The following is a 26607-nucleotide window of genomic DNA, read 5'->3' on the forward strand; positions in this document are numbered from 1 at the left end:
TTGGCTACCGCGTCACACGCGCACGTCTCTGCTCAGTGCAGATGCTTGCGGATTGGGTGCGTACTCCTCGTACCTAGCCGGGCTCTCCCGCAAAAGAGCATGGCGCGCGGCTGTCACAAAGCAACAGGCTCGCCAAGAGCAAACCGCCCTAGTTAATTAGGGACACGAATCTTAGCTCCGTTTCTCTCTCCCCGCCAGCTCTGACCCAGAAAGAATGAGGTGCACGCGCTGGGTGCTGCTCGCCGCCGTGGCGCTCGTCGCCGCGCAGGCCTCGCAGGACGTGCAGTCCGTGGCGCTGGCCGAGCTGGAGCAGACGCTGCTGGTCTCCTCGCCGCTCGAGGGCGGCCGCCGCCTGCTGAGCGCCGACCTGTTCGAGGAGCACGCGGCGCGGTACCTGATGGCGGCCGCCGACACGACGGCGGAGGCCACGGCGCTCTTCAAGCTCTACAAGAAGCTGTACCCGGACACGGTCAAGGCCTGGGGCTCCACGGAGGCGGCGCAGCTCGCGTACTTCGAGGAGAAGGTCTTCCCCAACATCCAGGCCAAGGCCAAGAAGCTGCTGTCCGAGGAGAGCTCGAGCTCCGCCTCGGGCTCCAGCGGTACGAGCGTGGGCGACGAGTCCGGCACGGGCACCAGCGGCAAGACCTCGGGCACGACCACGTCGGGCAGCTCCAAGACCAACAACGGCAGTGGAACGTCCACCACCAGCGGCAGCGGCAAGACCTCCACGAGTGGAACGTCCACCACCGCCAGCGGAAGCGACAAGACGTCCACGAGCGGCACATCGGGCACGTCCACCTCCAGCGGCACGTCCACTTCGAGCGGCACTACCAACAGCGGCAGTACCAGCAGCAGGACCACGACCAGCGGCACGTCGACGTCTAGCGGAACCTCGACCAGCAGCGGCACGTCTACTACCAGCGGCACGTCGACGTCCAGCGGAACCTCGACCAGCAGTGGCACGTCTACTACCAGCGGCACGTCGACGTCCAGCGGAACCTCGACCAGCAGCGGCACGTCTACTAGCAGCGGAACCTCGACCTCCAGCGGCACGTCGACTAGCAGCGGAACCTCGACCTCTAGCGGCACGTCGACCTCCAGCGGTACTTCCACCAGCAGCGGGACCTTGACGGCGACCTCGACGTCTTCGACGACGAGCAGCGCGTCGGGCTCGTCTTTCTGGTCGACGACCTACAACTCGAAGCTGTCGTCGAACGTGGACTCTCTCAAGTCGCAGACCAGCACGGTCGAGACCGTCGTCGAGTCGGCGTCCGGCAGCACTTCAAGCTCCTCCGCCGCGTCTGCGTACACGTCGCCGACTGTCATCAGCGGCTACACGAGCCCGAGCCGTCGTTTCCTGTCGAGCGGCAGCTCGGACACGTCCAACATCGACGTGCTGTTCTGCGATATCGAGGGCAACGCCATCTGGAAGTGGAGCGCCGAGGACGTGCCCGACGCCACGGTCACCAACTCGTCCAGCACCACGACCGAGATCGACGTGGATGTGGACGGCGTGTGCTCGGCCACGACGACGCTTACCGTGTCGGCGTACCAGACTGGCTGCTCGCTGCAGAACCACCCGGAGGGCTGCGACAACGTGTACTACAAGGGCTGCGGTGGTATTACCGTGTCCCCCACGAGCGACCGCATTGTGATTGCCCGTACTGGTGGCCGTACCCTTGGTGTGCTCAACTACAAGAACGTGGACAACGCCTGCCAGGGCCAGGTGGTGGATGCCATCTCGACTTACCGCGGCAAGAAGTTCAACAGCCCCACGTACGCTGAGTACGCCAACAACGGCATCCTGTACTTCACAGACAGCCCCTTCGGTCTGGCCACCAGCGACGCGGACTTCGACGGTGACACTCTGGACAACTCCCCGCTCCGTGAGATCCCCTTCAACGGTGTCTACATGCTGCGTAACGGCACGGGCCAGTCTGTGGAGCTGGTGGACTGCGATATGACGCGTCCAAACAAGATCGCCTTCTCCCCTGCCCAGGACATTATGTACATTACTAACTCGCAGAAGGGCAACTCGTACGTCAAGAGCTACGTCATGGCGGACGACGGTACGGTCAGCAACTCGAGCGTCTTCTTCAACTTCACGGCTCACCCCGAGCTTGAGACCGACGACGGCTACGCCAAGGGCATCAAGGTCGACGACAACGGATACGTGTACGTGGTGTGCTACAAGGGCGTGTACATCTTCTCTGACGAGGGCGAGCTGGCTGGCGCCATCATGAGCTCCGAGGAGCTGGACTCCGTGAGCATGGGTCTCGGCCGTCTCTTCATCTCGGGCAGTTTTGGCCTCGTGGCGCAGACCAGTGGTGTGCCTTACCAGGCGCTCGCCCAGGCCCAGACTACGTGCAGTGCTTAGTTTACCCGGACCGGACCATCCAGGCGCGCAAGCGCTCAACCTCTCTTGATTGCAAGAGACTCGAAGTATTCACATCGTCTTTTTCATTAACCTTTCCAGCGAAATAGTAGGACTGGTCTAAAACGTGTTCATTGCTCTTACATCTTGGACATTTGTCAGTGCTGTGCATGACAGCAGTGTTGCTATTGACGCTGAAGTTGCGCACAAGGCTTGGTATCTCGACAGAGCGAGTAGATACCGTCACGACACTGCGATTTGACTGCTTCCGGTAACAACCAACGAGTGGAAGTGGAAGTTGCTGCAAATGTTTACTGCCGCAGCACGACACCGTCGTGCGCCTCAATTCAATGCTCATCGTGGTGGAGCTGGAGCGCAATCGCTCATTCTCCTTCGTTCTTTGCGTGTGCTCGCTTTGGTCCGCCTTCGATATGGTCTCGACTGCTGTGGCAGTCGAAATCACCTTGATGCTCGTGGCGACGGCGTCGGCTGTCGACTCGCGCTCCATTTGGGCAGCGCAGGAGCTCTACGACGTCCACAACTGCTCGGGCACGCCTGCTGCAGTGAGCCTCGCGACGGTGACCACCTGCTCGCCCAGCGCGTGCGCGTCCGTCGAGATCAACAACGCGACCCAGTTCGTCGACCTCGAGTGCAACATCACCGATCGGTTCGCGTACGCTGAGGAGGTCTTCGGGGAGTTCAACTTCATCGTCGTGGAGGATTACGCCGCCGCCGGGTGCGATAACCTACGGCTGACGACGGTACTGCCAGCCACCGGAAGCTGCGCCGAGTCGACGCTGTACGGGAGCTACTCGATCGTCTCGACCCTGTTCGCGAATGGGTCGGCGGTGATATCGCTGTACGACGGTGAGGACTGTGACGGAGACGCTTACATGGACTTCGTTCTGGATAGCGGGAACATCTCGAGTGGAGACTGCGTTCAAGACTACTACAAGTTCTACACCAGTGCTAGCATGAATGGAACTGTAGGCGCCGACTCCAGCTCGGTTGGTAGTCGTTCGGCTGATGAAGAGCCAAGCAGCAGCAAGTCAAGCCTCAGTACAGCAGTATCATCCTCGCTGCTGGCGTGGTCGGCTTCATGACGGCCTTCTTCATCTGGAAAAGACGCTCCCCAGTTCAAGAGTAGAGCGCCGACGATTCCAATTGTGTGGCGGGTTACGAGAGCTGTACGTCGCTGCGCAACATGCCAAAGAGCACCGTACTCAGTACTGGATCTAACAGCTCGTACTCGAGGGAGCAACGGAGCATCAGCTACTTCTGGGACGACAACTGCGCGCGTCGACCGCGACAAGATCGACTTCGAAGGCGTGATCAGCCACGGAGGCTACGGACAAGTGGTGTCGGGCTGGTTCAACGGCCAACACGTCGCGGTGAAGATGCTGCTACCGGAGAACCGCAAGAGCGTGAAGCACCTGACTGCATTCCTGGAAGAGGTGAGGCTCACGGCGACGCTGGAGCACCCTCGGACCGTGCGTTTTGTCGGAGTAGCCTGGGATTCTCTCTCCGATCTGTGTCTGCTGACCGAGTTCATGGAGGGATGTGACCTGCGGACATTGCTCGATTCCTACGAGGCTCAGAACGAACCAGTCGGCTGGAACAAGACCAAGGTGACGATCGCTCTTCACGTGGCGCACGCGCTCACGTATCTCCACTCACTGGACCCGCCAGTATTACACCGCGACCTCAAGTCGAGGAACATTCTGCTTAGTGCAGACCTCGAGGCGAAGCTCACGGGCTTTGGGTGTCACGAGAGCAGGAAGACCAGACCATGACTGCAGGCGTCGGCACGTCGCGGTGGATGGCACCCGAAGTCACGATGGGGGAGCGTTATGACGCCAAGGCCGACGCGTTTTCTATGGGCGTCGTGCTGTCAAAGCTGGATGTCCACGCGCTGCCGTACTCGCACGCGAAAGATGAGCAACCCAAGTCGCAAGATTCCTAGCGCGGCGATTGTACATTTGGTGGCAACGGGGAAACTGCGGGTGGAGTTTTCTGAGGGCGGACCAGCCTCTTCGATGACGGGGTTGACGTTGTCCTGCATTGCAGTAGATCCAAGCGATCGACCCGCTGCATCCGATGTGCTTTACAAGCTCCACACCATCTTGACAGCCGAGTTTGATACTTAATATCGAAATACACGTACTCCAGCGAGGGATACAGTAGGTAGACCTTGTTGATATCAATCGTGATACAATGCTACATGTATGAAGTTGCAATGTCTACCAAGCAGGCCACCTATTATACATGTGTCCGTAGGATCTTCGACAAGTGAAAGACTCTTTTCGTTTGGAACGAACCGTGTGACGAAGCATTGCACCGTGTACGGTACAGTAGATGTTGTACACTGTGCACTGCGGGTTGCTCTCGCTCTTTCCAAGCGCAGGCATTTATTTGCCCACCGAGATCGGAACTCATGGGTTTTACATGTATGGCAACGAGCTTCGTCAAGACAACACACGAAATAAGAGTCGATTTCGCGTGCAAGAGTTAAAAAAATTGGACCTTCCGTACAGGACGACAAATCTGGAAACTGCTAGTACTTTACGTACGTACTGGTATTCCTCGCAGAGCTACATGTAGGAGGTTACTTTGCGTATATCAGAGCACTCCCGGGTTGTATATTTTGTTTGAGGGAGTGTAGCCTTGGCTTCAACAAGATCAAGATCACTTTGTTTTTTCACGCGCGCTCACGTATGGAGGTCGTTTGTACTTTCAAGTACTGGTATTAATAATAGTATGTCGACAAGTGTATTGCATCGCAATCTGAAGTCGAGGAGCACTTGCTCGGCGCCGACCACAGGCAATCACGCCACACGAGCGTGCAGATCAGAGTGGCTACTGGCGTTGGATGGCGTCCAAATTCATGATGGGGGGAACGCTATGACGCCAAGGCCGGCGTGCTTGGTGCTATACAAGTCGAATGTCCACGTCCTGCCGAACATTTAAGTGATGAGCACCATACTCACAAGATTCCTAGCTCGGCGATGGCACTTTTGGTGGCAACTGGAAACTGCGTTTGGAGTTTCCCGGTGTCGGACTAGAGTCGATGACGGACTTGAGACTGGCAAGTAAGTTTACTGTTAAGACCGGATCTAATAGATTCCAACGATCGACCCAGGCGATTTACAAGCTCCACATGATCTGGACATCCACGGCGGTTATCAAAATACACTGTACACGTGTGCCTCGATGGGATGGGCAGTTAGGCATAATTTCCGCTGATATCGATCGTGTGTACATGTACAATGCTGCATGTATGGAGTTGGTAGGTTGTTCGGTCTACCGTACTGTACCGACCAATTTACGTAGGAAGTGGAAGACCTTGTCGGCTGAAACGAGCTGTGTGGTGAGGCATTGCGCTGTGTGCATACACTGCGGGGCTACTGTTCTCGCTCTTTCCAAGCGCAGGCATGTGCCCACCGAGATCGGAACTCGTGTGGTGAACAACACGCACAAAAGAGGAGTGTCTTTCACGTGCATGGTTCAAAGGCCCGGGCGCCGAAGCGGTCTCTACTCGGCGCCATGTACACTTTCCCGTTGTGTCGCTCCGGCTTTTGATGATCGTTGACGTGGCGCCCGTGCCAAACGACCTCCTGCCTGCCTGCCTCAATCCACCTAGATTTTGCCCACGATGGGGAACCGCGTCTTCCACTGTCTCCCAATCGCAGGGATCCCCAAAGCCCCATAGAGGGGGGAGGACGCTCATTCCAAGTTCACCGTCTTTCAGTGTAAACGCTCCGACGTCGTCCACCATGTCGCTCGGCCGATGGCTGTTGAGGACGTTGGCGCTAGCTCCGCTGGTGGTGACACCCTCGGTCTCGACGATTTGGTCCGCCCGAGAGCTCTACTCGGGCAGCCACTGCGCCGGCACGCCCAATGTGCTCAAGATGATCGCGACGGAGAGCTGCGAGGCGGACGCGTGCAGACCGCACGACCTTGGGGGCTACACGCTGTTCGTGTCTGCAACGTGCAACGTCACGGACCGATTCAAGTACACGGAGGAGCTGTTCACAGGTTTCGACTACGTCATGATGGAGGAGTATGATGGAGACGGCTGTGAGAACCTGGTCCAGACTTCAGTATATCCCGCGTCGGGGACGTGCGAGAAATCGTCGGCTCTGGCCAACACGACCGACATCGTGAGTCTCTTCATGAACGGGTCCGCGGTGGTGCTTCTCTTTGACGACGGAGACTGTGGGGGTAAACCCTCGCACCATTTCGTACTAGACAGCGACATGATCTCCAATGGCGAGTGCATCCAGGGACATTACAGGTTCTACACAGGAACGGCGTCCGGCAGCACGGACTCGAGCAGCTCGGCGTATTCCTACGGCAGCACTCAGCTCGACGGATGGACTTCAGACAAGGGTATGAGCACTACTGCCATCGCCAGCGTCGTACTCGGATCCGTCGCTTGCGTCGCGTTCCTGGCGTTCGCCACGTTCAAGTTCGCTCGTCGACGCTGGTACAGCAACGATCTTAGCAAGGACACAGGCATTGCAGCTCTGGCTGCGAGCTACGCCGGGTACCCGACACCCGAGAGCGCCTTGAGCGCCATCACGCTCGGCTCCGAGGCTTCGCAGTCACAGGGAGGTGCGGAGAAACCTCGGAGTCACAGCACCTACGTGGCCCAGAGCGGGCTGTGGGAGGACGAGGTCATCATCACGGCACGGGTTCCACGCGAGAAGGTTGTGCTGAAGGAGCTTATTAGCAGAGGGGGGTATGGAGAAGTCTACGCGGGACTGTTCAACGATGAACCGGTTGCTGTGAAGATGTTGCTACCGGAGATGCGTAAGAGCATCAGCCACCTGAACGCCTTCCTGGCCGAGGTGAAGCTCATGGCCACGCTGAACCACGAGCGCATTGTGCAGTTTGTGGGAGTGGCTTGGGACTCGCTCAATGACCTGTGTGTACTGTCGGAATACATGGAAGGAGGCGACCTCCGGACACTTCTCAAGAACTGCGAGAACCACAACACCCCGGTTGGTTTCGACAAGAGCAAGGCCACGATCGCCCTTCACGTGGCCCACGCTCTCACGTATCTCCATTCATTATCGCCGCCGGTTCTTCACCGCGACCTCAAGTCCAAGAACATTCTGTTGACTGCGCAGCTGGAAGCCAAGCTGACGGACTTTGGCGTCTCCCGAGAGCGGGCCGACTACACCATGACCGGTGGCGTCGGCTCTTCGCGGTGGATGGCTCCCGAGGTCATGATGGGGGAGCGCTACGACGACAAGGCCGACATGTTCTCGTTCGGCGTCGTGCTGGCCGAGCTGGACCAGCACGCGCTGCCCTACGCCAACGCCAAGGACAGCAACAGCGACTCGGGCCGCGCCATGCCCGACCTGGCGATCCTGCAGATGGTGGCAACTGGCCGCCTTCGCATCGAGTTCTCGTCCGCAGCCCCCAAGGCCATCAGAGAGCTGGGCATGGCCTGCGTCGCCATCGATCCTAACGACCGGCCCTCCGCCTCCGACGCACTGTACAAACTCCACACCATCCTAGCTCGCGGACTATAGAGACTTCGTCCGATAATATAACAGCTCGTATTTCTTAGACGCCTACAGTAACTGATCTCCTTCCTATAGCCCCCATTCACCTAGCCTAGTAGCGCTCGCTCGCAATTCATGAGCGAGCAAACGAACGGCAACAGCTCGTGATGCGATCTCGATGATACTGTACCCGATCGCAACGTTGTCGCGCTGCAGCAACGCCATCAACAGCACGTACCGGTACATCAATATGATGGATCTTCCAACTCGAAAAGAGACAAACGCCAAGTGGACAGCCTGAAAGTGTCCACCTGCGTGAAAGAAATACTTCCGTCAAAAACACTGTAGCCGGTGTAAAAACCGTTTTGTCCCTATTTAAACAACTTTATCGGTGAACGAACCGTGTTACCGGTTGGAATAACCGTACTACCGGTTTAAACACAGTTTTTACCCATCAAATCCCAACTCGTTAGTCGCCTGACAACTGGAAGCATGTCGTCGCCGCAGTCTAGCGCGGCGCCCGCGTCGCCCCTCACGGCCGTCGACGGCTCATCTCCTGCGCCTGCGTCTCCTCTGGCTGCGTCCTTAACCGTGCGCGTTGTCGAGCCCAGCGAGAGGCAGCAGAGCGCTGCGTCCAACTCCAACTCCACGTCCAGGTCCGTCGTCGGGGGAGCGGACGCCAGCGCCCTGAGCGCCGCCACCGCGTGGGCCACCAGCTTCTCGCCCGCTGCAGCGCTGAGCCAGGCCAAGACGGCCATGAAGCAGCCGGGGGGATTCGATCAGACGCCGCTCCACGCGCGCTACCGCCCGCTGCAGCTGCTGGACGACGACGACGACAGCGACGACGAGTGGCAGGGCGAGGCGCGCGGCGACCCGGGCGCCTCCTGCGGCAGCAGGGCGTCACGCCCCTCCCCGGCAATGGAGGCCGCGTCCATCCCATTGGCGCGCTCGCTGCTGGAGCGCGAGCACATGACGTCCTTCCTGCAGAGCTCGTGGGTGTTCCTGCTGCTGCTGGGCTTCCTGGCGTCCGTCACGGCCTGGAGCGTGGACGCGGGCGTGCTAGTCGTCACCAAGCTGCACTCGAGCTTCACGTCGCTTGGGGGCGGCTGGCTGCTGGGCTACCTCTTCTACATCCTGTTTAGAGTCTTCATCCTGCTGCTCGGCGTGGGGTGCACGGTGCTCATCTGCCCCGAAGCGGCGGGCTCTGGTATCCCCGAGATGAGGAGCATCCTGGGGGGATTCCCCTTCCCCAACTACCTCACGGGCCGCGCGCTCATCGCCAAGTGCTTCGGCTTGGTGTTGGCGTTGGGGAGCGGCTTGACCATCGGTAAGGAAGGTCCGTTCGTGCACCTGAGCTCCATCATCGCGCGGCAGTTGCTGCGCCTGCCGCTGTTTGAGCAGATCCGCAACTCGAAAGACCTCACGCACCACGTGCTGGCTGCGGCGTGTGCGGTTGGTGTGACGGCGACGTTCGGTGCTCCGGTCGGCGGCGTGCTCTTCAGTATCGAGGTCACCACGTCGTACTACGTGACGTCCAACTACTGGCGCGCCTTCTTCTCGTCCGTGGTGGGCGTCGTCGTCTTCCGTGGTCTCAACAGCTTCCTCGCGGGCTCGTACGGCTCACTCTTCACGACCGAGTTCGACACGCTGCCGTACGAGACGTTCGAGATCGCCTTCTTCCTGCTGCTCGCGGTGATCTGTGGACTGCTCGCTGCGCTGTTGGTTCGGTCGTTCCGCATGGTGCTCGACTGGAAGAAGAAGTTTGAGGAGCAATATCTGCTCTGCTGGTGCGGACGATTCCCTGGGATGGTGCCGTTTGTGTACGCTGCGCTGGTGGCGCTCCTGTTTTCCTTGGTGGAGTACCCGGTGGGTAGCTTCATGCAGCTGACCCAGCGCCAGACTATCGACGACATGTTCTCGACCAAAACCCTTGCACGGGATGAGGTGGCGACCGCTACCCACTTGTCGGTGGACTTCGGCAGCTCCTGGACGTCGCCAGCGCTGAGTTTGAATTTGTTCGCGTATGTGGTTGTCCGGTTTTGGTCGCTGGTCATCAGCGCCACCGTGTTCATTCCTAGTGGTATTGTCACGCCCGTGTTTGCGATCGGTGCTGCATTGGGACGTCTGTTTGGTGAGATGGTTGTCATCCTGAGCGAGGGAGAGCTGTCGATTGGAGGATATGCTGTTGTGGGCGCCGCCAGCTTCACGGCAGGCGTCACGGGAACTATCAGTATCGCGGTCATCGTCTTCGAGTTGACAGGACAGTTGAGCTACATGATCCCGGTTCTACTCTGTGTGATCGTGGGTCGCGCTGTGACGCGGATCTTCTCCCTCGACATGTACGAGACCATGGCCCGCCATAAAAACCTGCCGCAGTGGCCGGATCTGACCAAGCAGATATCGTACTCGCTTACGGCCGGTGACCTCATGCGGGACATGCCGCCTTACTATCTCGTTCGGCGTCAAACGTTGGCATCAATCAAGCACCTGCTGCAGGTCACCAACAAGGAGAAGAAGGGCAAGACAGCTCACGTGTTTCCCGTGGTGGATGACGCGAAGACGATGGTTTTATTGGGCGTTACCACTCGGGAGGAGCTGGAGGCGCTTGTTATTCTGTGGGAGCTGAGTCTACGAGGTGGAAAGAATTCTGCGGCTACGGGAACTCCGGTGTCGGTGGCTGGCATTACTCCAGAGCAAGCGGCCGTGCTATCTCGTCCAGCATCGGAGACGTCTGAGGTGGTGGATCTGGTACATTTTGAGCTCCTGAGCCTGGAGGATGAACACTTCCACGTGCCTCGCGACACTCGAGCCAGTCATGTGGTCCTGCTCATTTCGGTGCACAAGTGTCCGCAGCTCTTCGTCACGCATCGTGGCAAGCTCCAGGGCGTGATTCACGCGGCCGACCTGCTGGCGCGCTCACGCAAATACATGTTGTAGATACTGAAGATACTGAGTGAAGGACCGAAGGAATCCCTCGCGCTTGTGCATCGAGCTACTCAAAGGCTTTGAATGACAACCGTCAGGGTGTTTGACGCAAAATTCTTTTATCTTATGGGACTTGTCGAGAGCCTGGTTGATCGCTTCGTGCCACTTCGGTAGGGATCCAGGCTGGTACGCCGTAGTGACTGTGTCTGCTGCTTTCTTACGGTGTGGCGCTCACGCGCCTTCATTGCTGCAGTGTAGAAGGCATCGGTTCTCCTTGCCGATCGCTCGTCAGTCTTTTCCAGCAGCTGCGCCATCTGCGAGGCGTGGCGGAACCTGCGCGTCTCCTCCAAGTGCTGCTTCTCCTGCAGAAGAGCTGCCAATTGGTTCTCGCGCTCGTGACGGAGTTCACGCATCATCTTCTCAGACGCTGAGCGCTGAGCCTTCTCCACAAGCTCACGCTCCTTGGCTTCTCGGCGTGTTTGCTCCCTGACGAGCTGGATCTGGTTCGCGTAGAAGTTCTCCATGGCCTGCTCGCGCTCCGCGTGCTCCTTCTGAATCTGCTTCAGCACCGAAGTCGTCATGCGGTGCTCCTCCCTCAGCTTCTCCTTCTCCAGATCAAGCAGGTGATTCATCGCCTGACGAAGCTGCTTCTCCTCCTCGTTCTTGGCCTCCAGTCCGATGGCGATGCGATGCAGACGCACGTCTTGTTCGAATCGACGAGATCGGATCTTGTCCACGTTCGCCATGTGCTCGCCCGACTTGTACGCGCGCTCCAAGTGCTGCCTCTGCGAAGCCTCTCGCTGTCGCAGCTCCTGCAAGTGGTTCTTCAGTGACAACTTATACCGGAGGTACTGGGCTTGAGCCTTTGATGCCGATGCGGCATGCTTCGACTTCGGGACAAGCGGGTAGAGCGATTTAGATTGGTCACGCCTTGTCCTATGTGTGGAAGACGGCCGCTCCGGAGCATGAGGCTCGTCGCGCGCTACCTTCTTCTTAACGGGACTTGATGTTGTGCCGTCTTCCTCTTCAGCTTCCTGCTGGTTAGAGCTTTTCTTGTGCGGAACGTTCTCGTTTGGCTGGGCGTTTTCTTGATCTGCAGTGTCGGGTTCTGCTCGAAGTTCGCCTTCCGTTGCCTCGGGTTCTGCATCTTCAATGCTAATCGATGAAAAGTTTTGTGCGAAGGCGCCTTCATCATCCATGAAGTGCATGCTCTCGTCGCTGTTATGCTGAACAGACGACACTCCTTCGAAGAACGCACCCCGCTTTCCCTCCGTGGGCCTCTCCTCGCTGGGCTTGTCTTCATCCGAGCTGGCACTGCCTGCCGCGGCTACAAAGCGTCCATACTTCTTCGTTTCCAGCAGTTCCTGCTCAGTCTCCTGCTGCTTCTTCTGTCCGCTTGCCGTCGACTTTACGGAAACACGGGAACGTCCCAGCGCTGCTTTCCTGCTCGCCGCCTCCTTGGCTGCAAGCTCCGCCCTGCTGGTGCTACTCGCCCTGAACGACTGCTCCAGTAGTCGAGACCGCTTCTTGTTGTTCGCAGCAATTGCATCCGCTCTCGTCGTCGAAACCTCCAGCCGTGACCTGTTCGCCCCGCTCGAAGACGACGTCCTCCTCCTCCGCAGCTCCTCCTTAGCAGTAACAGCGCGTCCGACTCGAACCTCCTCCTGTTTCTGCCCTACCCGTGACTGAGAAGCACTTCTCCTTCCACTCCGAACGTCCTTACTCATCCGTGTCTCGCGCAGACTCGTCCTCTCCGGGTCGCCACTTTTCGGTGCACTGTCCACCGTCTTTTGACTCTCCTTCCTCTGCTTCTTAGCGAACTTGGGCGGCACCCTGCGCTTCGAGGCCGCCAGCACCTCCGTTGTAGCCATCCCGAGGCTGGCGAGACTCACGTCTCGCAGTCGGTCGCCGACCTCCTGGCTCTCCTCGAACAGCAGCGTGTAGACCTGCTCCAGCATGCCCAGCAGTAGGCGGATGCTGCCCAAGTCTCCGGCACACAGCCGCTGGCCCGTGAGCTCCTCATCCACACTGTCACCGTCGCTGCTCTGCTCCAGCAGCGCGCTGCGCAGCGCGTCCGCCACGAGCTGCGCGTTGTGCTCGTAGTCCTGACGAGTGCGCGGCACGCGCTCCACGTCGCGCAGACGGAACTGGAACAGCTTCTCGTACAGCGCCACGCTCATGGACGACACGCTGGCCACGAGGTCGGCCGCGCTGGCGAACGCGCGGTCGCCGAAGCCCATTTTCGACAGCAGCGCGTTCGTGTCGAAAACCAGGCGGTCCGAAGTGTCGAAAACGGATTTCTCGGCCGTCGAGGGCGCGTTGGGACCCGCAATTGCGGCGGCGGGTGCAGCAGAGGCGTCTGCTTGTGGTGGTAAGGCCGACATGGCGCTGGCGGTGGTGTACGCGGTAGATGCACGCGTCGGAGGAGATGGGGGAATGAGGCGGAGTGAGCTTTTGCTTTTGAATTTGAAATGCGATGTGGGGATTTTGGAAAGCGCGATTGTACATTGGCTAACGCTACAGATTGTTGTTAGCGTTTTTGTATGGAATGAAAATGCGATGTCGACTAAACCATGGAAATTCATTGATAAACTACTTTGAATCTGTCGCGATAGCACGGCGAAACCACAAACGTAGTAATACTGACTTAAGAACAAATTGCAGTCACCTGCAAGTTGAAGTGGATGGATATCCTCGTGGTTATTTGACCCCTGGTGTTGCTGCTCTCGACGCTGGTAATACTACTGCTGCTGAGGCTATTACATCTTCTTCTCGAGGCTGCTGGGGCTCCATGAACTCGACGAACCGGTGCTGGTGGTTCGCCCACCAGCGCTCGGCCTCCTCCTCGGTCACCTTTTCTCGGTCGAAGAGAACAGCGATCACCTGCTCCTCCAGCGTGTCCTCTCTCCTACCGACGTGTAGCGCCACGCCGTCTCGACCAGCTCGGCGATCCGTCTTGCGGTACATCGTGCTCAGCTCGAATTTGGATGCGTCCTGCAGCGTCAGCCGTACTTTGGTCTCACTCGAGTCGAAGTCCGCACGCCTGCCTCCTATTGTCGGCTTCGCGCTCCAAGCGGGGGCATCTACTGGGGGTTTCTCCTCATCTGACATCGCCGTAGCCTCTGTTTCCGGCACCTGCGCGTCCTCTCCGTTTGAGTCGCTAATCTCTGACGAAGGTGAGTTGTTTTCGCTTGATCCATGCTCCTGTTGATTCTCAGGAAGTACGCTCGGTTCTGCCGGGGCAATCTCGGTCTCTGAAGCTAGCGTTGTCGCTAAAGACGCCTGTAACTCGGACTTCATACGTATCTGAGCGAATGTCGCCAGCTCGCAATTTCTTATGCATCGTCAGATAGCAAGCTCTGCTCTGGCTGTTGAACAATATTTACCTCGGATAGATCCAGTGTCCTTCCGGCATGCCATGACATCAATGCCCGAGCGTGCTACACCGCTGGTCCCTTTTAGTAGGTCGATAGTCTCCGACGGATTACTTTAATTTCGACAGATTCTGGCGACGGCTGCACTCGATGGTACTCTTTCCCTCGGAGTTATCACAAGCTCATATCCTTCATCGCTGCTGACAGCGGTAATTCGGCTGATCGAATTACCCAGAAATCCCATTCATAGCGTATTGGAGAATACGAAATACGCACACGAATTGAATAGCGGCAGTCAGCAAAGAACATAAGAACGGCGGCGATACACGATTAATTTCCCGGCGCTTGCCTCGAGACCAGTAATCCAGTAGAGATGAAGCTACTGCCCCACAACCCTCGTTCACCGTTCACCACCTTGACAACGGTACTCTCCAATCAGCAACCGAGACAACAGCTACACAAATGAAGTGAAGCAACAGGGGAGACTGCAACTTACGCTTTTAACTGGGTCGTTTGCTCCTCTTTTTGCCATGGTCCTTGAATTTTTCAGTAAATATTTTAGCTATAATTCTATTTGAAAGGTTTATTCACGAAATATATCAGAGAACAATTTTTATTGCGGCTCCGCTTAAATACGACGGAATTCCGGAAATCTCACCATTCCACGAGCCGCAGGAAAAATGGTGAAGCTTTTTGCGGCGGTCGTTGGCGAAACCGGCGCATTTGAGGTGAACATCGACGAGCATGAGTCGGTTTCCGCATTGAAGACCGTGATCGCGGGGTTGCTGAAGTACGAGGGGCGAGCCGACCTGCTGCAGCTCTTCCTGACGAAAGAAGTCAAAGATGGCCCGTCGTGGCTGCTGACTGAACAAGATGTGAAGAATGGCATGACTGACACCACTGGTATGATGCCGCTCGAGGGGGCGCGAGCAAAGTTGTTTCTTAAAGGGCTATCAAGCAAGGATGTCGGCAAAGTGGATGACATTGTTGAAGCAGAAGGGAGAGGCCCGGTGAACCTGCTGGTGGCGTATCCGGACGGAGCTGGACAAGTGAATACCGGCGCACACGAGGACGTCGTCTGGTATGGCATGCAGGGGTCGATTGGAAGAGATGAAGGCATTGATCCTAATGACAAACGAACGCTTTCGCGGTGCGCTCTTACCGCGGGTATCATCAGCCGACTCGAAGAAACGCGCGTTGTGCTTGTGAATAGTCCACCAATGACTGGGAAAACTTCACTGGCGACCTTAGTGTGCCGCGCCTTGGTCGACAAGCACAGGGAGGAAAAGAAGAAGGCGGCTGTCTTCAACTTGTCGGTTTTGACGATCGCTGAGAACCAGACTTTCGAGACCATTTTCAAGGAGCGTTGCCGGGTCAGCTGGGTATTTGCCAAGGGGGTCCTCCCCAGTAAAGGCTGGATGGTGTATATGGTACTGGACGAGACGCAAGTACTCCACAAAGAATCAGATTCCTCTCCGCGACACAAGTCTAGTACACTTTGGGAGCTGGTCAAGCAAGTTCAGATCGATGCGGCTTACCCTGTGAGAATCTTGCTGCTCGCAGCTTACGCCTCTAGTGTGCAATGTACTGGGCTCACTACTCCAACCCACTTTGACAAACGAATGGTTTTCGGGATTGATGAACTGAACTTTTGCCCTGCCGAAGTCTCCGAGTACGTCCAGAAGTGGTTTAACCTCGTCACGCTTGTGGAATGGTCGGCATCTGCGATGGAGGCATTCTGTGCCAACTTGGTAGAACTGACGGGTGGGCACGTTGGTCTTTGTGCGAAAGCCATTGACAAACTGAACGAAGTCCTAGACCACTATTGCAGGTGGGGGCTTGCTGTTCCATCGCCAGCCAAGTGGATCCGTATGCTCCAAACTGGGTCACTGATAGAAGCCAACGACAACGCGCTGTTTGAGGCGCTGACATCGACACGCGCTGTGAATAATGTGTTGACATCCCTTACGACGGACGAGCTGGATCGGCTAGAACGCATTGCTTATGGTGCCAATCCTGATTCCGATGTTGGTATAGTTGAAGCTTGTCTTCGAAAGGGTATTCTGACTCGAACTGAGCGATGTGTTAAGTTCTCGTCGCCAGTGATGTGGCGATTCTTCGTCAAGATGCGCGTTGGTCAGATCGTCCGAGCACTAGAAGCCCCCAATACCCTTCCAGAGATGATCCTTCGAGTGATGCGATCGATCGACTACGATTGCATCCGTCAGATGCTTGGCAGAAGCTCTTTTAGCGGCATTCCTTTGGAAAGAGCGTGGCAAATGGAGTTTTACAAGGCTGCATATCGCTGCACGCCAAGCACTTACGTGACGTCTGCCGACGTGGGTGCGTTGTTTGGATCCCGTGGGTTCCTTGATTTTACAATTGATGGAGGTGACGTCATTTGGGGCATCGAGTTATTGCGCGAGGCCAGCAACTTGGCTGAACATATCGATCGTTTTTCCCCTAGTGGCAGCTACTCGTCGCTCGGGTTGACCGACTTCTGTCTGGTTGACTTTAGGTGTGTTGCTTCGATTGACGATGTGCGAACGGAAGATATCGAGAAAGATATGCGCACCTGCAACAAGCTCTTCGTCGTGTGCTATAACGCGCAAATGACGGGCGTTTTGATGATTAATTCCGCAATGAAAACCGTCTACAGGATGCAAGCTTAGAGTGGTATTGAGGTTAGCCCGGTTTAATGCAATAACGACAACATGATTTTTTAAGCGAGTCGTTGAGATATGAACGGGGCGTCGCTAGATCGGGGGTACAGGGTCGTTTCGTCGTCACCGCTGGAGCAACACTTAACTACGTATTCTTTCAATGCATATATCAGCGCACAAATCGCTGGGTTAGTTGGTTGACGGTATCGAGTCTCTGACCCCGGACACGGCACCATCATTTTTGAGCGGAGGTTCGTGTAAGGATGAAAAATCTGTGGTATCGAGGTTGCATCGCACTTACGAGACTGGGCGGTGCTGAGGCGAGAAGACTCCCCCTACATGTGTGTTCGATCTTGTCGAAGTCGATCAGCTTTCAGCAAGAAAATGACCGATGGATAACGGCCTCTCTCTGCCGAAGCTTCCTTTTTAAAAGCGAAAAAGACTTGCTGAAGCCTTCAATGCATGTCGCAACCCAAGGCAAATGGTTCAAACCATGGTACCGTCAGCATCGTGAAGCATTGGCGCATGGGGGCGGGCTCTGATCTATTTCTATTGATACACAATCCAAGTTCAGCTTGGCATCTCACGTTACAAGTCACGTGACCACACGGAAAACCAATGTGCCACCAGAAGTACAATTCGAATTTTGCAGCTTGAGTAGCTCCCGCAATGGATTGCTACTTAATTGCGAGTCACTGACTTCCGAGTAATTCCACACAAGTCCTTTTTGCGACTTAAAAACGACGCTGAGACCGTAGAGTAAGATTTTAATCAGACACTATTCGAGTTATAACCAAAAACAGTATACACAACGGGGTCAAGTTGTTTCTAACGTGTGGACAGGTGCTGGGGGGCTGCACGAGCGATGCTAATGACTTTGCTGTATTGTTTGGCCAAAAGAAGCATCAACAATTTTTATTTATCTGTATCTTACAGTGTGTTAGAAATTCATAAGGCGAAGATCTCTTGCATACTGTGCGTTAGCTGAACGCACCCTGCGTTGTACTAGACATTAGCGAGGGAAATCTCGCTGAAAGTGTTTGTGATGCTTTGTTATTCGAGAAAAACATTTGTAGCTGGTCTTAACCATTATACGACTACGTAGTTTCCTCTGAACGCTAAAGTAAGAAGGGTTCTGGGAAAGATACACCGTCTTACGTGTCTGAAAGTTAATTTAGCTAAATTAACTTTCAGACACGTAAGACGGTGTGGTGTATCTTATAGTTTTAGCTGAATTAACTTTCAGGCGTAAAAGCGAACGCTGAGAGAGCAGCTAGCTTATGAATCATCGGTACTTATATATGGTGCAGACGCTGCGTGAACAGTGTGTAGCGCTTCTGCACACCAGGAAACCTAGGGATAGCATGCTAGAATACCAATATGAAAGTCTATGGGTGGATTTTGTTGATTGCCCCGACCATGGTTCACCTTTAGCTTGTTTTATTGATTCGTAGTTACTTCAGCTAAAGCCGATCGTCATCAAAATCGTCTATTTACCTGAAGGATTACTCCAACTTAATCCTTTTATGGACTTACTCTCACTAACGCCGGTTTTACTCGAGCTTAAGCTCGTTCGTACGCTGCGCTCGATTATCCTCGTGACTCATATGGCGCCAGGGCTGACGTCCATGTATTGCCAGGGGTCGTCCATACTTTCGAGTACATTTCGCGGACTTTCGAGTTATGATTAATGCGCTTGGGCTTTCGAACACATACCGCCAACTTGCTACAACTGACTCCACCGAGTACATACCTCGCGCACTGCCCCAACTTGCATCAACTACCCGGATGCACGCGTACGGAGCAAGACTGCTTCATACGATATGCTCGGGTGTATATCATACCCAAATCCACACTCTTGTTTTGCGCGTGTTTTGACAAGTTTGCCGCCATAACACCTACGACTTCCGATCTGTGTAAATAATGACTGCGCTTGGGAAGATCAAGAGCAGAAGTCAATGCCACGCGGTTCCGTTCAAACGTTCAGGCCGAAGGTACGCCGCCCTCCTTCGTTGGTACTAGACTGAACCAACGTGAAATTCAATACTTAGCACGACACCAACAGAATTCTTAAAGTTGTTAATCCTCCCAACTACTTGATCCCTGGCGTTGCTGCTCTAGATGCTGGTAATACTACTGCTGCTGAGGCTATTACATCTTCTTCTCGAGGCTGCTGGGGCTCCATGTACTCGACGAACCGGTGCTGGTGGTTCGCCCACCAGCGCTCGGCCTCCTCCTCGGTCACCTTTTCTCGGTCGAAGAGAACAGCGATCACCTGCTCCTCCAGCGTGTCCTCTCTCCTACCGACGTGTAGCGCCACGCCGTCTCGACCAGCTCGGCGATCCGTCTTGCGGTACATCGTGCTCAGCTCGAATTTGGATGCGTCCTGCAGCGTCAGCCGTACTTTGGTCTCACTCGAGTCGAAGTCCGCACGCCTGCCTCCTATTGTCGGCTTCGCGCTCCAAGCGGGGGCATCTACTGGGGGTTTCTCCTCATCTGACATCGCCGTAGCCTCTGTTTCCGGCACCTGCGCGTCCTCTCCGTTTGAGTCGCTATTCTCTGGTGAAGGTGAGTTGTCTTCGCTTGATCCATGTTCCTGTTGATTCTCCTGAACCACGCTCCGTTCTGCCGGGGCAATCTCGGTCTCTGAAGCTCGCGTTGTCGCCAAAGACGCCTGCAACTCGGACTTCATACTATCCAGAAGCTTGCAGGATACTCCAACCGGTTGCGATATCGCTGCACTCTGCAAAGGGGTCTTTTTCTTCGGTCGTCGGTGATGCGAGAGTCGCGGCACCTTTGGCAACGTCCTCTCCTTCAAAAGTGCTCCCCCATTTCCAGTTTCTCCAACTCGTCGACTGCTCTCACTTCGTGCAAAGGTCTTAGGCACGCCCGGGGTATCTCTGAAATACCTGTCGCCAGAGTATGTAATTCGTCGAATGAGCTTCGGTTGGAATGTCAGCTCTCGCTCGCTTTCCTCGGCCTGGCGAAGACGCTCCGCCTCCATTTTATCGTGCTTTTTACGAAGCCACTCCATTTGACGCTCGAGTAAGGACATACCAGAGAAACTTTTGCCAATAGATTCGACAGTCACTGTATCAACACCCAGCTCACGTCGCGACAAGTATGCTGTGCTTGAAAGAGGTCGAGGCTTTTTGGCGACTTGAGGTGGTTCAGTTTCGGGATTGAGCGGCTCTAACGACCAAGACGATGACGCGTTGTTGCTCTCGATATCATCACCCTGAGTGCTGGCGTTGCTATTGTCGTCTGCAATGCTTTTCTCGTCTGAGAGGACAATCAAGTCTTTCCCTGGACGCAACTTCCCTCGACTGGGGCTCGCAGTACATCCGACTCGAGGGATGATATCGTGGGTTTTCGTTTGAGCGACTATTCCGGCGAAGCACGGGAGGTCCCGAAGCTCCATCACAATATGCTTCCAGCACTTGCACTGCGCTCGAGGGTATGAATCACCGCGTTGAATATGACGCCGAATCATCTGAAATGGAGATTTCCACGTAAGAAAACTATGGAAAAACAAATTCCAGGATATAAACTGCTGTACCTCTTCCGTGCCGTCGTCAGGGATGATGACTCGACTCGTTTCATCGCGCAACCAGTGCTCAACTAGTCGCACTCTTTGATGCCACCAATTAGCCTCTCCATCCAGAGAGCTCAAGTCCTCGGCTACAAACTTAGCCTGATCGTACAGAAGAAATTAGTCTAGGGTGCACTATTACTTACAGCGACAGCAACACATTCCACGTACCATTCCATCCACCAGCGTTGCTTCATTCATCGTTATTGTCTGCACCATACCGAGGCGAGGCACCCCAGCTCTGTGTTGCGGACTTGGCAGGAGATGAACGCAGCCAAACTCGAGGCGTATAAATAAATGCCGTCCATTATTATGCTTTAGCCCGCTCACTATTTCTGGGTAAGGAGGTCATCGTCGTTTCCTAAATGGAAAAGTGGAAGCGGATGAAGAACTTACATCGCGAGCAGACTGTCAGATGCTAGGCTGTTCTTCTTCAGCAGTAAGATAGAGCGCACTTCAGGAGTCATCTGATCGATTTCATCCTTGGTTTGAACGATCTTGTACATTTTGCGAATAGCAGAGATCATCCGCTTTGTAGTAGGAAGGTGGGGCAGGATCCGCTGGCTTAGCATGATGTCGTGCTGTCCTTCATCCCGTAGCTTTTCCCCTTGAGCTATTTGCTGCTGGGCTTGGCTCATCATTTCCCGCAATTCCACAATCTTTTTAACGCCTAGTGTCGCTGCATCCAATTGCCCCGCCGAATCGCGAAAACTATCAACAATTTGCATAGTGCTGACCCCCTCGAACAAAACTTTTTCACCAGCAGAATATTTTTCTTGGCCGCGCTGCAAAATCTGCTTGCCCTCTTCTTCGCGCTCGGTGCGCTGAACCAAACCATGTGAGAGAGCGTTGAGCATCCACCGCGCGATCGCCATGATGATTCGCATATTTCCTAGAGCAGGCGGTAGCGTGTCCTCCATTCGATACGCTCGCACAGCGAAAGTGTGCGCTCTCTCCATGACCAATAGTACCTCACACGCGCGAACCTGGAGGAAGTACGCGAACTGCCGATCACACTGTGACAGCTCATCCGGGCTCCGATGCTGCAAAATGTTCTGGGCGTGGTGGTCCTTTTGCACCCACATCCCCTCAAACGGGTTCTTGATCGTCGTGTGCCGCATCACGACTCCTAGGGAATTAATCGACGTGCTGTCGGCATGACCGAAGAATCCTATGATCTCTTCGCGATTGGTGAAATAGTCGCTGTGGACCTCGAACCGTGATCCTTTCTCGCAGTGGCCAAACCACTTGGAGTACCGACCACTGCTCGTACCAAACCGCAAGCCGTAGATTAAGTGCGACGCATAGCCTTCAATCGAAATGAGTTTTTCTCCTTTCGCTAGCTGGAACACCTCACGATTTCCAAAGGGATTTCCATGCAGTGTGCCTTCAGAACTGACATGTCCATGCGTCTTGACAACCTGTGAAATACCGTCCACTTTCTTGCCGCAAATGACAGCGACCTCGCTGATGCTGCCGAATGGCGGAACCTTGTCGTGGGTGAATGGGCGTCCTGCTGTTGTACCGAACAAGGCTGACGCTCGCTCTGCATACTTGTGCACCGCGCGGTCGTTGTAGGCTACCAGCATCAGGCGTTTCTCCAGCTGCAGTCTTTGACGTACTTCCTTTTCGTGCTCCTGGAAGAGTTTCTTCAGCGTGGGTGAGCTCATCGCCGTTTCTCGCATCAATTCGCGAGTTTCACTCAATTGTGCTCTCAAACTTGTCGTCGGTAATCGCTGTTCAAGAGCGAGGATCTTGCAGTGATAAGTGTCCAGGTCTACCATACATTGCCTCCACAGGTACGGACGGGCTGCACAGCGCTCTGCATACGTGTACTTCGCTTTCACCCGGTTCTTGAGAGCGTAAAACACGTTGTGCATGGACCAAATCTCTTGCTTCCGGCGTACAAGGCGAACTATCTCTCGCCTAGCTCTTGAGCTCTGTGTGAATTGAATCCAACGTAGAAACGTACCACGAAACGATTTAGCCGGTGAAAACTTGGTCGCAGCAAGGCGCAAGGACTCGGAGCTGCCGTCAAACATCCCCCTTTCTTCCATGAAGTGCTCATGCTTCCACATGAGCTCCTGCGATCGCTGAAGCTTGTGCGAGAGACCTTGAGACTGGAACTTCCACTTCCACACAGCGTGCTTGAGTAGCGTCTGAAAGGCGCGATACTTTATCTTCAGCTTGTAAAACGTGCTCATATGCTTCTCCCAGTACATGAAACGATAACAAAGTCGGAGCCAATTCCGTATTTGCGCTCGGTGGCAAAGTAGACGCGTATACTTCATCATAACGACGATGCGAAGGCTGCGGAAGCTCGACTTCAGTTGTTGTCGTGCTTGCTGCTGCAGCAATACATCGTAAACATTATCCATCGCGTCATGGAGACGATGCGCTCGTCGCCGCATTATCTGCTGAACTTGCTGCATCTGAGCTGCCTTGATTTTCAGAGTTACACCAGTCTCCTTCCGCAAAAAAGCCTCTTCGTTTTGTTGCTTTTTGTTGAGCAGCAGCTCGCGTCCCCGTATGGTTTCCTTACGAACTGAATCATTCTCCATTATAGATAAAAGGTCCTGGCGAAGCATTTGGGCTCGGATTGGGTTGTTGACGATGCCTTGGAGGCGCCATTCGCGGTCTTCACGCCAGTGCAGAACAACTTTATCGCCCGCTTCTTCCGATTCTTCCTCCCTTTTCACAGTTCCGTAGTCGTCGTCTTGAGCAGTATGCGGAAGTTTGTAAACAGTACCAATCATCCATTGCCGGAAACGAGTGCTAAGCACGCGGTATGCACCGAGATCGGTAGCGAAGCGGTTCTTCTTGTTATGGCGAACCAGTGTTTTCAGGTATTTCAAGAAAATGCGGCCAAATCTCCGATACGCCACCACATTTCCGATCTGCTTGGAACGATCAAGCTCACGATACTTCAAATACAAACCGAGACACAAATCGTAAAGTCGGCTTTTGCGCTTGATTCTTTTCCCCAGATCCGTTTCCATGATCCTCGTTAAGGACGTCGCTGCATTCGCATCGCCTGCTTCACTGTTGGGGTCGCCATTTCGCCGCATAGCTTCAATACTATGCTCGTCATCTTCAGTTATTAGCAATGAACCACTGGGAATGGAACCCCGCGCATTTCGTGAGTCTAGCCTTGACGCTCTTCCATTTTGAGGTGCTTCATAACCGGATGCTGGGAGGCTTCGGCGAGTAGATGCCGCGCTACCTTGATCATGATCAGTTGGATGAAGCGATACGCGCTGTTGAGCATTCCGGTCGTAGATATTTACGCCGTGTTGTTGACGCGGGTGATGAGGCTGTGCTTTCGTTCTCGAGGTAATGGAAAATTGCGCTAAGAAGCTCTTGTACTTGCGTCGCTTGATATCCTTTTTCAAAATCGCATAATAGCGCAGGATGTAAAATGTTACTCTCACCATGTAATACTTGTGCAACTGCTGAAACATGTGCCCATGATTTTTCCAGATCTGACGAATTAGACGACCGCGTTGGAACCGACCTTTCCAAGTCTCCCAGCAAATGAGGCACACCCGCCTTGCCTTTTTCTTCCGTAGTCGAGCAATTTGTCGCTGGTTCCATTGCTTCGTCTTGTATCGCTGTTTCAGCGCGCGGAAATTCCGTAGCTGGATGTATGTGCGCAAGACGTTCATAAGGAAAACAGTTTTCCCGCGCGCGATGATCATTTGCTGAAGATGGCGCTTCCAAACGTAAAACGGCCAAAAGCTTGTGCGGTAGAAGGCATAATGCTCGTGTAGTTTGCGGGTCATGTACTTCCAGGCCGCAAATTTTCGCAAAACATAACGTCGCAGCATTCTTGCGCGATCAGCAAAAGCTCGCCAGTCGTGAAAAATTTGCTTCTTCTTGCGAAAACGAAAAATCATTTGACGTTCGGGCCATTGATCGATCTTATATCGCTCCCAGTACCGACGAACACTCTGCTTCACGATATCAGCTGCATAATCGTGGTATAAGTACGCCGCGACGGGAACCTCGATACTTTCAAAGTGGCCATTTCGTGAATACTTTTGTAGCAGCATCGATAAAATCAGCTTCACGCTGAGTTTATTAGGAAGCAGATTCGCCCCTGATGAGTCTGCTGAGTCTGAATGAGGAAGTCTACTGTCAAGCTGCAAAAGGCGCCGGCGTTGCGGCTTACGAAAAATGACCTCGAAGAATTGCGATCTCAATTGTAATCGCTGCTGATCACTCTCCCATGGGATGGCATTGGGGTCGCACTTGAACTGCTGGAGAATCTCAACCATTTGCCGTGCCGAGTTTGCAAGGCGCTGGCGAACTGTTTTTTTTTTGACAGACAACAATTCCACGAGAGTTAGCACACCCTATCAGTCAGACAGTATTGCGTCAGCGTTACCTTTCTCTTCCAGTGCTGCTAACTCCTTGCTGTATATATCTTTCTCCTGTTTTTGACGGAACCTTTCTCGGTCGAATTCGCGTTTCCATTTGGAAGCCTCTTGGGGGTCGACGGGGTGAAAGATCTGGCGAAAACCTTCATATGACAGCACAGCTTTGCCTTTGCCCCGCTTTTGATTGGAGTGGGCATGGCCAGCGTCATCATCAACCCGTTCTGGATCCTGAGCTGCCTGCATGGTCGTCACGTGCTCTTCGAGTATCTTCTGGACCTTCGCTGCGTCCTGGTCGCCTAGCTGGACGTCCGAATGCTGCAAGAACTTGACAATCTGCGAGACCGTCATATCCCCACTCCCCGTAAACGCAATCTCGATCGTATCCCACGACTTGAACAACCTCTTTTGAAGCTGAAGCCCAACAAACTGATGTAAATCCGTCAGTCGTTTGCGCCGCCTCAAACCCGGCGTCTGCACCTTCGCCTGCAAGCGACTCGCCGAAAAGCCAAACCCTGTGAACCCGTCGTCCTCGTCATTATTGTTGTCGTCATCTTCCGGCGCTTCAAAGCTCGAGCCTCCTCCATCCGTAACCACCGACGAGCGTCTCCTACTCGACAGCACCTCAGACTCCACCGTCGATGGCGCGGCCAGGGAGCTCGACGTCGACGGAACTCCAGTCAAGAAGACGCTGCTGGTCTCCAAGTCCTCCAGAATCACTCCATCTCCAATGGCACACCCAGTTGATTCATTGCTGCTCCCTCTGTTCACGTCACTCTCCGCACTTGTCACGGCGTTGGCCGCGTTGTCCTGCCACTGCGTCCAAATGGCGTCCACCGCGCTCTCCACCGACTGCTGGTCGTCGAGATCGCCGGGTCCGGCCATCGGCCAGAGCCCGAAGCGGCTCAGATCCTTCCACAGCTTGGCGCGCAGCCGGTTCTTCCTGTCCACTTGGCCCAGACCGTCGAGCTTCCGCACGCGCGTGCTGTGCCTGCGCCTCAAGGCGCTCTTGAGCACGGCCGCGCCCATCTTCTTGGCCTTGAGCTGCTCCTCCTCCTCCCGCGACGCCAAGCGCGAGACCTTGGGCGTGACCATCACTCCCGCTTCTTCTCGACTCTTGGGCACCAGCGCCCGACTCGCGGTATTGCGCTGGATTCGCGCCGCCACGGGGTGGCTCTCGGGCAGCAGCACGGGAAGGTCGAACCAGTTGGGCACCGCCAGCGGCCGCCGCCCCACGCGACTCTGGGCCGAGCCCACGCCCTTCCGCGCGTACAGGATCGTGCGCTGGTGCGCATTCTCGGCGGCGGCAGGCGTCGCCTGTGGCGCAAGATCCGCCGCCGCGTCGTCCTCGGGGCCTTCCGCCATCTCACGGCGGAGTGCGAGAGGTCGGCACGGACCGGCGTGAAGTTACTGAAAAACTGACATTGTTTACTACGCGCTAACTTGTATCAAGCGCCCAGTATGTAAAACAACCCTTTCATTTTTGAAAAGGTCTATGGCGGTTCTCGAGTGCTATTGCTGTCGCGAGATTCGGTTCTCGTTAAGAATCCTTTTCAGCGGCTAACGGCACAACCTACCCCCGATTTAGAATGCGGCCATGTTATGCCAATAGTCGCAGCAATAACCAAACCCGAATTTGTATGGTGTTGTACAGATTGGCTCGTTGGGGTACTTGTCCGTTCTAAACACTTTATTTAGAATTTGTCCGCGTCTAGAGTGAACCGTCGCTAGTTCTGTACAAGTTCCAGATTCAAAATTAGCAATCTGGACACGAACAAATGTTTTTTTCG

At 55.0% G+C, this 26607-nt stretch overlaps 9 protein-coding genes across 9 annotated transcripts; 5 read left to right on the top strand and 4 right to left on the bottom strand.

Moving 5' to 3' along the window:
- Positions 1–214: 214 nt before the first annotated feature.
- PHYSODRAFT_252576 (hypothetical protein) lies at positions 215–4167 on the top strand (the record flags this gene model as incomplete). Its single annotated transcript, XM_009515633.1, has 4 exons — positions 215–2327; positions 2378–2442; positions 2698–3385; positions 3617–4167. The coding sequence occupies 4 exons, from the start codon at positions 215–217 to the stop codon at positions 4165–4167; spliced, it is 3417 nt and encodes a 1138-aa protein (XP_009513928.1).
- A 1980-nt stretch (positions 4168–6147) lies between these two features.
- PHYSODRAFT_472133 (hypothetical protein) lies at positions 6148–7914 on the top strand (the record flags this gene model as incomplete). Its single annotated transcript, XM_009515634.1, has 1 exon — positions 6148–7914. The coding sequence occupies one exon, from the start codon at positions 6148–6150 to the stop codon at positions 7912–7914; it is 1767 nt and encodes a 588-aa protein (XP_009513929.1).
- Positions 7915–8643: 729 nt separating this feature from the next.
- On the top strand, positions 8644–10922 carry PHYSODRAFT_348788 (hypothetical protein; the record flags this gene model as incomplete). The annotated part of the gene is made up of 1 exon (XM_009515635.1): positions 8644–10922. One exon carries the CDS (start codon positions 8644–8646, stop codon positions 10822–10824), a length of 2181 nt encoding a protein of 726 aa, XP_009513930.1. The 3' UTR covers positions 10825–10922.
- Positions 10923–10931: 9 nt separating this feature from the next.
- On the bottom strand, positions 10932–13196 carry PHYSODRAFT_320560 (hypothetical protein; the record flags this gene model as incomplete). The annotated part of the gene is made up of 1 exon (XM_009515636.1): positions 10932–13196. The coding sequence occupies one exon, from the start codon at positions 13194–13196 to the stop codon at positions 10932–10934; it is 2265 nt and encodes a 754-aa protein (XP_009513931.1).
- A 316-nt stretch (positions 13197–13512) lies between these two features.
- PHYSODRAFT_320561 (hypothetical protein) lies at positions 13513–14112 on the bottom strand (the record flags this gene model as incomplete). Its single annotated transcript, XM_009515637.1, has 1 exon — positions 13513–14112. The coding sequence occupies one exon, from the start codon at positions 14110–14112 to the stop codon at positions 13513–13515; it is 600 nt and encodes a 199-aa protein (XP_009513932.1).
- A 754-nt stretch (positions 14113–14866) lies between these two features.
- Positions 14867–15070, top strand: PHYSODRAFT_414750 (hypothetical protein; the record flags this gene model as incomplete). Its single annotated transcript, XM_009515638.1, has 1 exon — positions 14867–15070. A coding segment is annotated over one exon (204 nt), but the record flags the coding sequence as incomplete, so codon positions are not given.
- Positions 15071–15094: 24 nt separating this feature from the next.
- PHYSODRAFT_292942 (hypothetical protein) lies at positions 15095–16858 on the top strand (the record flags this gene model as incomplete). The annotated part of the gene is made up of 1 exon (XM_009515639.1): positions 15095–16858. The coding sequence occupies one exon, from the start codon at positions 15095–15097 to the stop codon at positions 16856–16858; it is 1764 nt and encodes a 587-aa protein (XP_009513934.1).
- A 2083-nt stretch (positions 16859–18941) lies between these two features.
- On the bottom strand, positions 18942–20660 carry PHYSODRAFT_471601 (hypothetical protein; the record flags this gene model as incomplete). The annotated part of the gene is made up of 4 exons (XM_009515640.1): positions 18942–19337; positions 19467–20342; positions 20409–20537; positions 20613–20660. 4 exons carry the CDS (start codon positions 20658–20660, stop codon positions 18942–18944), a joined length of 1449 nt encoding a protein of 482 aa, XP_009513935.1.
- Positions 20661–20833: 173 nt separating this feature from the next.
- On the bottom strand, positions 20834–26182 carry PHYSODRAFT_551911 (hypothetical protein; the record flags this gene model as incomplete). The annotated part of the gene is made up of 5 exons (XM_009515641.1): positions 20834–23460; positions 23569–24750; positions 24829–25332; positions 25555–25897; positions 25943–26182. The coding sequence occupies 5 exons, from the start codon at positions 26180–26182 to the stop codon at positions 20834–20836; spliced, it is 4896 nt and encodes a 1631-aa protein (XP_009513936.1).
- Between the last annotated feature and the right edge of the window lie 425 nt (positions 26183–26607).

Source organism: Phytophthora sojae (assembly GCF_000149755.1).
Source record: "Phytophthora sojae unplaced genomic scaffold PHYSOscaffold_1, whole genome shotgun sequence".
In the NCBI taxonomy this organism is placed as follows: domain Eukaryota; phylum Oomycota; class Peronosporomycetes; order Peronosporales; family Peronosporaceae; genus Phytophthora; species Phytophthora sojae.